The sequence below is a fragment of the Nanorana parkeri genome, unplaced genomic scaffold (assembly GCF_000935625.1).
Source record: "Nanorana parkeri isolate BGI_ZX_2015 unplaced genomic scaffold, ASM93562v1 scaffold604, whole genome shotgun sequence".
Lineage (NCBI taxonomy): Eukaryota > Metazoa > Chordata > Amphibia > Anura > Dicroglossidae > Nanorana > Nanorana parkeri.
The window spans coordinates 888039-902420 of record NW_017306872.1 but is presented as its reverse complement, the minus strand read 5'-3'; the positions used below and the strand labels follow the sequence as shown (position 1 = coordinate 902420).

Sequence of the window (14382 nt, the reverse complement as noted above, 5' to 3'; positions counted from 1 at the left end):
AACAAAATTGATTCATCAACTTTAAATAACTTGCTGTCTCTTCTTCCTAAACAATGTCAACTGAAGTATTAATAAACAAAATCTTGCATTTTCCATAGTGATGTTATCATTTTATTGTGAAAACAAAAGGTCATCTCTCCATTGAACTGCGTCTTGACCTTTTAGAGGGAACTGAACATTTCACACTTCTGTCTTATATCTGAATATACAGTTGTCATCTCAAGTCAGACATGAACAAAATGGAATAAGTTTAAAGAGAACCAGTCACCACTGGGCAACTGATAGGATTCTCTACACTTTACCACTCAGGCAATACATTTTTAATGTAAAATAATTATCACTAGCGCCAAAGTTCATCTTCCATAGAGTTACAAATGAAGCGACTTTTCACAGGTGGGCAGCACTTTGACAGTCAGGGTGTCTGGAAATCTAGCAAACAGAAAACACAAAAACAGTGCACCTCTCTTGTGTAGAAGTCTTTAATACGTTGAATGATAAAAGCAAGAAACAGTCGGTAAGAAAGCCAGTAATGACATAGGTATATCTACACTGTGAGAACATCAGAAACAGTCACAGCATGGGCATGCAGTCTGGAGCGTATATCCTTCTTATTGCATGACAGCTTCAGGTCAACGCGTTTCTGGGGCGACACCCCCCTTCATCAGAACCTATCAGTCCCCTCCATCTTGTTCAAAACTTATAGGTACCAGATGGAGGGACTGCTAGGTTCTGACGAAGGGGGGTGCTGCCCCAGAAACACCTTAACCTGAAGCTGTCATGCAATAAGAAGGATATACGCTACAGACTGAATGCCCATGCTGTGACTGTTTCTGATGTTCTCACAGTGCAGATGTACCTCTGTCACTACAGACTTTCTTACAGGCTGTTTGTGAGTACATTTCTTGCTTTTATCCTTCAGCTTATTAAAAAGTTCTACACAAGAGAGGTACACTGTCTTTGTGTTCCCTGATTACATTTTTAATATTGACCGATATTCTTTCCCTGCCAGTAGACGTGTTGGGATGAGTTTCAGATTTAAGGCTGTTCAATCTCCTGCTTATACTGTAAAACTATTATAGAACAAAGGAACTATCAGTATTAAATAAAAGAAAACTTTAGGCTTTGTTATTGGTCAGTCTTACCCTCCTCCAGCAACCCAGACAAAGCATGAGTTATCGTTCCTTAGCTCAGGCTGAAGTCAGCCTCTTTGGTAGCTTTACAGCCTGAAACTGTGGTGACATTTCTACCCTGACAGGGGAGAAAACTAACTTTCAGTTTGGAATTCTGCACTGGGAGTACCACTACTGCAATTATGTGGTTCATCTAGGCATCCCTTCCCCTTTTCTCCATCCTCTTTCCTTTTCTGTTTCTTGTGAACACTCTGCATGATATACCCAGTACAGATACTAAAACATTAAAAAAGCATGACATTCCTGCATATCAGTTGGTAAGCTCCCAACTTTTATTTCACACCTCATCATGACTCCCACACAATCCTTAGAATTTTGTCAGCGACCAGGGTTTGAACTCCCCGTTGAAGTGGATCAATGCATTTAGACTATACTTGTTCGTGGCGTGTTTATAAGGTTAGTAAATCAGCCCCTACAGCTCACTTAAAACTAACATCTTACTAGTACAGGAAACTATTTTTTTTTCACTAGATGCTCTAGTGCCTTGGTTCTCAACTGGTGGGTCGTGACCCAATAGTGGGTTGCAACCCAATGTCCAGTGGGTCGTCACATGCCTTCCACTTTTCTAGGTGAGAGGATCCTCGGCCTCCCCCTAGAGCAGCCATTCAAAAATATGATGCCCAGTGCCGAGTGTCGACTTTAGGTGGGGCTATGGCTGCAAGGGGGCTCCATCCATACGTGCATTGCTTACAGCTCATCTCATTCTGGCTCCCGGCAACTCTACAGGCGGCTACGGGAGCTTTACAAGCAATATACATATGGATGGAGCACCATCACAGCACAGCAGACCACATTGGACCCCAGGTTGAGGATCCACTCCAATTTCCGTAATGGCAACCCAAACACACCTCCCACCCTCAGTTCGATCGCCTGCAACGTAAAGAGCAGTACCGCAACATGGAACATTGCAATGCAACTTGGGTCGCGACTTAATGACCAAGGACAAATGTGGGTCCTGAGGTTACACAGGTTGAGAACCACTGCTCTAGTGATTTGCACAAAAGATATCCCATTAAATATTTTGCTAAATATAAAAAAAAACAAGAAGTAGCAGTTTGTCTTTCTAAAAGCTTATTGTTCACAGAGAAGGAGGTTATTAGAGACTGAGTTTGGAGGTGCATTCTAGTGTCTGGAAGCCTGGGGGAAGATTCAATAACTTTAATGAATTATTATGCACTAACTTCAAATCAATTACCATTCTTCAAACAAATATTTACTGCACTAATATTGCATGTCTCTGGCACTTAATTTATGGCTGGTGACTCTATCTACAAACATCCCCCAAGGCTAGTCACAAATTGGCAGAATGTTGATATCATTTTAATCTTGAGGAACTCTTGAGGGACAAAAATCTTTTAACAGAAGACTACACTCACTACTCACCCATATAAATACAATATTTGAGAATAGATCACTTTTTTACACCCTCCAACTTGATTTCTGATATACCTGCATGTTCAGTATATTATTATCTTCTGCTTGGTTGGATCGTGAGCCCGTCATGTTGCAGAGAACTGTCTTTCTTTCTTCTTTTTTTGAATTCCTTCCTTTTTTTCATTCCCTCTTCTTTTTCCCTTCTTATTTCCCATCTTTTGGATCTTTTACAAGAGACTCTAAATCCCATCATTCTACTGACTTCAGGAATAGTTCATTACTATTTCGACTCTCTTGAGTCTCTCTCATATATATGATAAGAGTGTGCTCATTATTTGAAACAGTAATACTTTGCTTTACAATTTCAGTGGTATATATTAACAAACGCAAGTATTTGAACTAGTCAAGGATAAAAAAATCTCTTCAGATGTTAAACTGACTTCTCCAATCTGCTGACCTGTTAGTGGTTTAATAGCCTTTGGGCTTTATACTAGATAAGAGTATTTACTTGTACAATACATTTGTCTGTTGTATGCGGTGAGAACCACACTCTGTGATCTAATGTGCTATTCTTTTATTGACTAATAAAAATATTGAAATATAAAAGGAACGGCCACATAAATGAGATTGACATCTTAGAATGTGCCCTTGATGTAATTCATAGTGCCATGTTAGATCTATTTACTGTGATAAGTTCTTAAATCTTGCCATATTTTCTATGAAGAGCAGAACTCTGCATATGAAAAATAAGGTAAAATACGTTTCAGTTAAGATGAAATATTTTACTCTTTTGATGTATAAGGTATCATGTTTTACACAAGTGTGACAGATCTTATCAATTTAAAAAGAGTATACCTAAAGTCAAAGCTTATTTTTTTTTTTTTTTGGGGGGGGGGGGGGGTGGGGGGTTGTGTTTTTTTCGGGGGGGGGCGTGGGTATTGGGTATGATTCCTTTACTTCCTGTCTAACAAGAAGTGAGAGATCCCTTTAAAGTAAGGGGAATCCTCTCTTACATAGCTGTCACTAAAACAACTATTCCACTTAGAATGTTTCTGTTTTAATCCTGAGTCATCAGGACAAAGTAGAGACACAGAGGGCAATATAGATCTGACAGAGGTCCTTACCCTAAAGAACATAGTATAATGTTTGTATAATGTATATTTTACAGATTTTGATTATTTGGATAATAGCATCTCTTTAATCTAGGTTAGGCTTCTTGAGAACCCCTTCCAATAACCAAAATTTTACTTATGGCCTAATTAGCACAAGTAAAAATTTGCTTTCCCCAAAATAAACTGAAAAAAAATGAAGGAGTTTGTCATCAGACCATCATTTGAATGCATTGCCGATTTACAGAATGATTTGCGCCATAAATTTCTGCTGCATCTCACTCTGTAGATTTACTGCCGCTGTTTTGCTTCACTTCTCTCTAGCAGTTTACTGTCCGTTGATTGCTGAGGATACAGCGATCCTAAGAGACAAATCACTGTTTCATAAACTGATGATGAGATGGTTTAAGAGGAAAAAATGTTTATATATTTAATGGCCTAGTGGAACATATTCGTTTTGTGTTTTTTGGCCAACTGGAGCCTTTTCTGTTGAACGCGACCTTCACTTTTGGTAGTCCATTTTTACAGCAGTTTCAGAGTGGTATCTAGTTATAACAAAGGTCTTCAACAGGTCTTTTATTTCCTTAAAGCCCCCAGAAGGTTCAGCCTAGGGTGAAAAAGCTTACGATAATGCAGCAAGCTGCTTTTTTAATAGAATCAACAGACAAACAAATATACCCAGAGAATTGCTACTGCTATAAGTAAAAAAAACGCATCCAGGGTGTCACTAGATCTACTGAAAATCTAGGTTTCTGGTATATGACCACCATGTTATTTTGTAATTGTTCTGTTTTGATTGCACACAGTGTCACCTCCTTGGTCCCTTCCTACATATCCTAGTGATAATGTCTGCCTGAATCATTCTATGAAGACGGACGGGCATGTGACATAGTGGCACTACATTATGCTGCTCTTGACCCAGCACCATGGGCAGGGATAATATTAATGGTGCCCTTACATCATTAAGTTGTATGAATAGGGAGGGTATGGCTGCCATGGGGTGTTCTATGTGAAGAGGTAGAGGCATGGGTGATGATAAATGCAGTCCATGAATAGGGGGGAGGGGACATGGCTGACATGGGGTGCTGTTTGCAGCTCAGTATTATTTTTACAGTATTGAAGTGAAGGGTATATTGCTATCTAGCCAGGCCCCTTAATCACACTCACATTTCAACCATATCTACATGTTGCTGCAGCTTGCACCACTGTTCTTCTTTGATCTGCTGCCATATTGTAACTACACTTATGATCCGAGCAACGTCCCTTTTGTTTTTCATTTGTGTTAAAGACACAACGTCCCTTTTGTTTTTCATTTGTGTTAAAGACACAATGCTCACCAAATGTACCTTTACTATGAGATTCATATAATTTCCCTGAAGCCAGATTCCACAGTTATTTGTACAGGGCTTTAACCCCTTGTCACATGACTCCTTGCTAAGCAACCACAATCTAACTACAGAGAACACTTCTTGTACTTGGCCTATATTTTCACGGGTTTACATTCAGAACCATGTGCAAGATGAGAATATTGGTAGCCATACACATTTAGCAAAAAGCTGTCAGTAGTGCCCTGACAAATTGTCCCCCTACCGTAGTACACAAAATAGGATGGGAATTCTTATTAACCGGGAAACAGGCAGCAATAAAAACATGACAGAGATTCTTACCCTTCACTACTTCCCATTTTTTTTAAGGCCCCATTTAGATTGTTGAATTGCAGTAATGCTCATTTAAACGCACATTACAACCATGTATGTTTATTTAGTATCACATCCCAATCATCTATTCCAGTCTTTATCATCCTTTTACCCCAGAGGAGCCAATGAAGTTTTCAGGTCTTGGGGAACCCCTGCTAAAATAAATTCATCAGGGGTTAGTGGGAAGACTATCTCTTACATTGGTGGTAAGTGGGGAAAATGCCTCTTACAATGGTGGTCAGTGGAAAGAAAACCCTCCTTACATTAATGGTCAGAATTCCACCTTTACAGAGAGCTAAAAAGATCTGCCAAGTGGTGGTGGACCCATTTATATGCAGGCACCATCAGATGGGAAATCAATCAACCACAGCTCAAGGAACCCCTAGCGACCTCTGGAGGAACCCTAGAATTGCATGCAACCCTTGTTAAGAATAGCTGCTCTAAACCTATGATCATGCGTCACAATGCATGGTAAGATGTTGGAAAAATTATTGCAGGTCTAATTTTCAGTGTGTGGGAGGCCCATTCAAATTACTGGGCTGTCTTAATGCAACGCACATTAACGGACTGCAATGCAGTGGCTATATTTGAATGGGCCTGAAGGCATAAACAAAAGCAATGACAAGCATAGACAACGTTTTATAGTTCTTCTGTCTGGCAGTTCAAGGACATTCAGCATCTATATTTCTAATTTCACTGATAAGTAAATTGCTTACAGTATAAGTTGCAAGTTTTAACATTTGTGTTCGATTATGAAAAGCAAATTAAGTGCTGTAATGCAGTTTTAAGGCCATTACGCTATAACGAGAATAACTCTCATAGAGAAAGAAAGTAATCAGATGTAAAGTACTTTCCAGCCTCTTCCAATGTAAATGTTAATATGTCGAATGTAAATTATACATATAACAGATGGATTTTATTTCATATGCTTTAATTCCATTCACAGGAATGCTGGCATTGTGCTAAAGTTGCTATTAAGGCAATTAGCATGGCGGTGCATTATTAAAGCTAATTGTTTAAAGCTTAATGTTAGGGTGAAAGCCACTCTTTGACTTTTTGTCTTGAAAAATCTGAACTTTAGATAATTGTCTATATAATTACCAACCTGTTTCTATTGAACAATGAAGAATTTAATGAACTTTAGACAATGCTATGAGCCCTCTAAAACTTTGCGATGACCTTTCATAATATACAGTAGCTACCCATCCTTGTCTAGCAGATCTGGTCACTAATACTATAGATATTCGATTGCAGATTTGCACATCACAAACAATGTTGTGATCTGGTAAGATATTTGTTCCGAGGCTAACAAATTACATTTTACTATGTAGTTCCTAAAAAAATGTAATGATTTTGTGTCAATTTTCTCTTTTTTAACATATACATTTTAAAATTAATTGAACTGTTATATAAGCAGAATATACTACTACCATTTTTAAAAATCCTTATTTGATAAAAAAAATACAGAGTCCACCCAGACATGGGATTTGCAAAGCATTGTGGATTTTCCAAAGACAGAGCACAGCAGTATATGTTTTCTTTCACACTGTCCCTCTCCCAGGCATTTTCATTAAAACAGGTAAGATTAGTTAGGTGGACATGTAAACAGGAAGCTGGAGTTCTGGTTGCTAGGTGGAAATTGTATATGTTAAATATTCAAATTAAGTTTTTCTTATTTACTGAATGACTTATTATTGACAATGTTTTTTTTAATTGTAATTTGTAGTACTAAACATGATAAAGAAAACATAAAAAAACAAAACACTATAAATAATTTGAAGAGGAACTCAAGAATGTGTAAGCTGCATGAGCATAGATCCTGCACAGGTGGGCTGTGCAGGATCTATGGTGGGCTCTGCAGGGTCACTCTCAGATGGGCTCTGCAGGGTGCCAGGTGGGCTGGGCGTGGTCTCAAGTAGGCTCTGTGGGGTCTATGGTGGGCTCTGCAGGGCCACTCTCAGGTGGGCTGTGTAACGTTTCTGGTATGTGCGGGGTCTTAGGTGTGCTTTGTGGGGTCTATGGTGGGCTGTGCAGGGTCTCAGGTGTTCTCTGCAGGGTTCTCGGGTGGGCTATGCAGGGTCTCTGGTGGGTTCTATAGGGTCTATGATGGTCTCTGCAGGGTCTCAGGTGGGCTCTGCAGGGTCACTCTCATGTGGGCTGTGTAGGGTTTACAGTGGGCTCTGCAGGGTCTCTGGTGGGCTGTGCGGGGTCTATGGTAGGCTCTGCCACAGTGAGCGGCGGAATGATCTCCTCTTTGTGTCTGACATCAGAGCAGGCAGGAGCAGAGCTCAAGAGGAGACAGAGTGTGCAGCCACAGGAACATGTTCTGGAGTTTGGTATTTGTTTGTGGGGTGGTAAGTTGGGGGTGGTTTGGGGGGGGCCCATACAAAATTGTGATATGGGGCCCTGTGATTTCTAGTTATGTCGCTGGTTCAGTATATAAATATATATATATATACACAGTATATTAAATGTAGAAACAATAGCAATTCCATCTAACAAAAACTCTTGCGCATCTGCCAACAACTTATCTAGCTTTTATGTGCCTTTTCTAGACACATATACCGTACACTAAATCTATACACTTGAAGCTGTGTGGTATGGTTTTGCCTATAGTAACCATTCACTTTTCTGGGTTAAAGACTGGACATTTTCACCTGCTTGGTTGCTATGAAGGCTTTTAAAACAGATAGACTACACAGATTTGCAAATAATTCAGAGGGGGTTGATTTATTTAAGGCAAATAGGCTGTTCAGTTTGCAAGATAATTTTGCTTTACCATAGTGAGTGAAATAAAGCTCAGCTAAGTTCCATCATCCAATCATGTGCATGCAAAAATATTGTTTTAATGTTCCTTGCATGCAATTGTGTATCCTCTGCAAAGTGACTTTGCACTGTATTTACTAAGTTAAGGGAACAGTCCCTGGCAAAGGGAAAATTTCCTTTCCATGTAAACAACTATTTTGCCTTTAGTAATTTAACCACATTTAATCTTGTCATAATCTCTCTTGCAATCTTTGCTCATACACTTTGCACAATTAAAAAAAAGACAAAAAAAACATCATAAGAATTGTACATTCCATTGCTCTTTAGAAAAATTGAGTTTGCACAGTAAAATTACCTTCATTATTTTTGATGGTAAAATTTGGGTTATTGGCCATTTCTGGGAGAAGACTGTAGAAAAAGTAGTGGCCGTTTCTTGGATCGTCTTTGTCTATAGCACTGACTGTTTGAATAATCTGTAATTAAATAAGAACCATAAGCTTAGCAAGGGGATTTTGAAAGAGCAGCATAAAATACCATAGTAAATTAAGGTTGTGTTTATAATTTAATTCATTATGTACCCATTTATAAAATCCAGTGTTCACCATGTACTCCTGATATGGACCATGAAATATCATCTATTTTGTATAAGAATATGTTCATTACCAGTGTATATATGTTTCTAAAGAATCCCTCATCTATTTAAAATGAAACTTAAATAATAAAAAAAATGTTAATCAATATATATTGATTATACCTATTATACCTGATCATCCTATTGACATTGGTGCTCCATTATCCTTTGTGCTTTAATGTTTCAACTAAAATCTCCTTTGGTAAGCATCTGAAGTCCAGGTCCTGGGGAGGCAGCATCTGATCGCTGAATGTTTGTATATCGCTCTCCATCCTGACTCGCTGTCACAGCCCTCCCGGTGGTGCGGGAGGAGAGCTCAGTCTCATTTGACAGATGACTCCTCCCCTTCACTGCAGCTCAGTCTCCAGTGACAGCTGTGTCCACCCACACACCACTCTCCTGATCTGTGCAGGAGGCTGAGCAGGGCGGTGCAGGAGGAGAGCTCAGCCTCCTGTGACATGCCCAGAGCGCTCCCCTCAACGCTCCTCTTGGCTCCTGACAGTTTGTCTCCTCCACGCTGGATGCTGTGCTATGTCAGAGGGGACACCGAACAGTGCCCAGGGGGAGGAGAGAAACAATGGATGCACCACAAATTGGGCTGAAAGATGGCACTTTCGGCATTTTGCCAAAAGTACCACTTTCGGCTGATATGTTTCGGCGGCCAAAATTTGTATGCATCCCTAGTTAATATAATTCCCCCATTGCTGGAGATAACATTACTATCAACCAATGGTAATGTGCCCTTTCTGTCTGAAATATCACTGGTGGGCAAAAGATGATCAAAAATATAATATATGTAAGATAACATGATGATAATATAGCAAGGTTTTGGTCAAATCCTAACTGTAACAGGCTTTGCAAGGTTTGGCTAGAGAAAAGGACCTCCCCTCACTTCTTGTCCCTTTATACCCTAACACAGGGAATCACCAGGACAGGGAATGAAGGGAAATCTTAATGATGACCAAGCTATAAAAACTAGCAGAGTTTGTAATTTCATGTAACTGCTTAAAAACGTGCAGAGTTGAGTTTTAATATGTACAATTGTTCAGGGATAACCATACAGATTTTAGAAATTTTCATCCATTTGCTTTGAGCTATACTTTAAATTTACTCTGCACAATAATGTCAGTAGATGTATTCAAGCACCAGCTGCTATCTACCAGACTGATGTGTTTATACTTCTAGGAAAAGAGCAAGGTTTTTAAGAGTGCACATAGCATTGCCTCGTGGATCCTTGCAGCGGTCAAGCACATACCTCTTAACGGATGTGCATTAGACCTCTGTCAGTGAATTACAACCCTTTCAAACTCCCATAGGGTCGCTCCTTTGTGTTCTAGGTAGACCACATGCAGTAGAGGCCTAGGGGTATTTTGAAAGCTCCGTAACTCAACAATAAAACCCCATTACGTCAATATACTAAAATGCACTACAACCAACATTCTTCATAAAAAATGTATCAGCTCTCAAAATTCGTTCACTGATGGAGGATGTCAATCGGCTTTGCCATCTTCAGGCTTTAAAAGATTTTAACCACAGGGAGAGGGAAAGAAGTGAATGGAAGGACAAGCTGGAGTTAACGAAAATAAAAAAAACACTGCACAATGAATTGCCATTTTTCTCTCAGCTTGTAATGTCTTCTGATAATTGGCTACTAATTATTACAGTCACATAGACTGTGTTCCCAGGACGCATACTGTTGATGGTGTATGAAAGGAAGGTAAATGGATGGAACGAGATGTATGGATCTGCTAAATAAAGATGCATGGACTGAATCTAGGCTGACCCAATTATTGGCAGGGTAATTGATACTCTGCCTTTTTTTGCTGCAATATGCTTGCCATGCACAGATATATTGTTGATACTGACTTAAGATAAGCAAACAGGTTTGACCAGATCAGGATTTGACTGTGATTGAGGAAAGAGACAAATTCACTCACTAACTGTATGTTGATGAGCCACTAGAATAGCAGAGCATTGGCACTCTGGTACTATAAAAACAATCAAAGTATAGAAGGATTACACCAGTCCTTAGATGTGGCTGTATATTTTTTATTGTTTCAAGCATTTTTTTTCTTTATTTTCACCTAGTTATCCTGCCAGTAACACACTTCCTGTGTTAGGGTGACAACGCTCACTCACTGTACTGTATCCTTGAGGGAGCAGTGTTGTTACGTTTGGACAGGAAGTGTGTTAGGGCACAGGACAACATTGGATTTTGGACAGCATCTGCATTTTTTTTTGTACCAAACAGATATACATTATACGTTCCTCATAGTCCCTGTGTGTGTTGTATAGTAGCCATCGCTCCATGCTTGCTCCCGTGATGGACTACAATCTCAATACAAATTAGTAAATGAGATGTGAAATTGTGGTCCATCATGGTAGTGAGCTTGGAGTGCCACCCTCCAGAAGGAAGGACAGTGTCAGCACCAATTCAGAGATGATTTGACGAGCTACAGCTGTCTGATGCACAAATAAGCAACATTTTATCAATGCTCAAGGTACTTGAATACATTTTTAAGATTTAACTCCTGAGCTGAGTGTCACTTTAAATGAGTTTATAATCACAATAAACTTAATTATCCTTTTAGGTCTCATAACTTCCCAATTTACTAAGTTAGTCACCTTACAGCAAGGCAAAATGGTCCTATTCCAGCAAGTCTTCAACATCCACAGACATTGCTACCTACTACACAATATGCACTTTGACTTCATGTTTAACCCATTCTCGCTAGTTGATACAACTAGGAACAAGCACTTGAAGGGATTTTTGGCATAGGTTTACTTAAAGTCTCAACACAAAGAGATTACATATAACACTGAAATCATACCTGTACTAATTTTTATCTTAACTGATGGTCTACTTTTAAAGGGACTCTATTGACCATTTTAATATAATATGTTCACGGCTAAAAATAAACATTTGTATCAGGCAGCTGTCATATTCAAGCCAGTGCCACTGTTTTTCATCATGCTGGTTTATTACTACTATATAATGTGAATAGTCTTCTTATTTGGTATTTTGTTATAAAGATTTATTCTCAGTAGGTACACATGCAAATTAATAATACAATAGAGATAGTCAACATGTTACCAGGCAGAGATACAGTTTCCGAATTCAAAGCCCAGCAATTTCCTCTAACAACTTGACCTGGAAGTGCCTTGTTTTAAATGTTTATGTGTAAATGTAAATTTTTAAACCAGTAATGGACCCTTTTTGTTTTTCCTTTAAAATGTTTATGATAGATTGCTATGAGTTACTGTCTTTGGCGCATCACTATTCCTCTTTGCACTGCTTTCCTGAATAAATCTACAAGTACCTTCAGTCTGATTGTCATTGAACAGGTTAAATAAGCTATTAGGAGCACTTGTGTGTTCTGTGCAGTGCAGGTAGCCTGAAAGCTCATATATGAAACATTCTATGGCCTTTAAAAGCATCATCTTTACCTAAGAATCCATTGATTTTTCTCTTGGCAAATTCTATTTGATACTAGTTAACATGGAATGTTTCTTCCCTCAACTGAATTTCAATGAAGAATACAATGAGACCTCTAAATGGAGAAAATAAATGGCAGGACACAGCCATGGCTCCTTAAATGTCAATTGTAGCTTAGCTAGATGTGTAAAAGAATGGGTCAAGAGACTCTCCAACATGCTGAATGTATTTTTTGTGTGTGCAGTGTCTTTTAGGTATTTTTAAAAAAGTTTTAAGAAGAACTCCAGGATTTTATTTTATTAACACTTTTAGCGAGGCTACCCTTGCACTGTTAGACTTAACTGCTCATTTGTGTCTAGGTAAAAAAAAAACATATACTCATCCAAAGCTCCAAGATGGCTTCTTCTAAGACCGGTCCCTGGAATGTCTCTTCTCCTCCTCTGCAGCGGTCTGAGGTCCTGTAAATCATCACGTCTTTACACTGTGCATAGACATGAGGACACTGAGGAACATTCCAATATGCTGCAGAGAAGGAGACAGCTGGAAGGAGCGCCGTGACAATTGGCTGGCTCAGAGTTTCAGGTGAGTATATCTAGGTTATTTTAGCCCCTGGACACAAATGAGCACGTAACCCTTGTAGAGCGGGGTAGCCCCACTGCAAGGATAATAAAAATAATTTCTAGGAGTCTTTCTGTGATACAGCCAGGGCCGTTGCAAGGATTTTTGCATACACAGGCAAATGTGAATTGTTGCGACCCTTGGGCGTGCGCACCCTAAGATGGCTGCCTATGCACCGCACTTGTAGTCAAGGGTGTGACACAGATACCTGGTGAGTTCCTCCACACCAAGCTCATCAAACCACGTCTTTATGGAGCTGGTGTTGTGTTCTATTGTGCTTGCGACGGCGGGGGGCATTTGCAAATGTCCATGGTTTTGAAATGGGATGGCCAACAAGCTCATATAGCTGTGATAGTTGGGTCTCCACAATCTATCCATCTACTGTATCTACATTAATTATGTTCCTCGGCATTTGGTAGTATTTAGGCCCCTTAGTGCATATTATTATTATTTATTATTATTATTATTCAGGATTTACATAGCACCAACATTTTGCACAACACTTTACAATATAGACATGTGCAGTGTATTCAGGTACCATTTTTTTCACAGGTCATGAATAGACTGCCAATGCAGCACAACACACCTAATGCAGACTACCACCATTTTTAAATACACCACATCACAACGTAAAGATAATTTCCATCTGTGCTATGTTGCATGCTGCAACACATGTGCAATAGATGAATGTGATATTTAAAATTAACTTGCATTACTGTGTGTGTTAGAACATGCATTTTACCATGCATTTCCACAGTGCACCGATGCGAAGCTAGCCTAAAGGCTGAACCGTTTCATAAGTATTGTCCTACCTTTACTGAAATGTACCTTAGGGTCTGTGCCAGACCTGCAGAACAAGAGGGGGGCAACATGGCATCTGCCATTTATGTTTATTTACTTTTCTTAATTCTTGACTTATTTTTTGCCTCTGGACACTTGTAAGTAAATCCAGCAGGAAAATTCAGGTAAAGATGAGATTCTAGCCAAGACTCTACATTAGAGACTTGCACTTGACTATAGTACCCGTGGATCTGTTTTTCCATTAAATAGCTAATGTATATACATCAGTGGGTACTCAATTAATAATCCAACACACAGAAGGCATTGCTCACAACCAGTTTAGGATTTGGATACACAAATGAGACTGTGCAGTATTCCACACTAGTTCAAGTAACATATGGCATGCCAGTCTTTCTCTGGGTATTTTTGGATGGAGACATTGTACTGTTCAGTGGGAAATGCTTTATAAACATTATATGATCATATGAAGCAAACAGCATACTCGACCTTGACTATAATGTTCACAATAATTAAAGCTAAACCCTAAACAGATATAAAAAACAACATAGCCAGTATGATCCCCGGCACATTCTCTGTATCTCTCACTTTGCCCTCTGGCCACAGCTACTACACTGATTACTGAGCTCTATTCAAAACACCACAGCTGTGCCTTTATTAGTTATATATTTTTAAAATGCCCATCAGAAAACGTACTTGCTGAATAGTCGTGACCAACACAGGTCAATTGACACTATCAGACCTACCTCTGTATTGGAGAAAG

At 39.2% G+C, this 14382-nt stretch overlaps 1 protein-coding gene across 1 annotated transcript in view; it reads right to left on the bottom strand.

The window, feature by feature from the left end:
- The window catches only part of CDH8 (cadherin 8), a 360027-nt gene that overhangs the window by 31720 nt on the left and 313925 nt on the right, over nucleotides 1–14382 (bottom strand). Inside the window, exon 10 of the mRNA XM_018562829.1 lies at nucleotides 8492–8609. Coding sequence (XP_018418331.1) covers nucleotides 8492–8609 — 118 coding nt within the window. The remainder of the gene's footprint in view (nucleotides 1–8491; nucleotides 8610–14382) is intronic.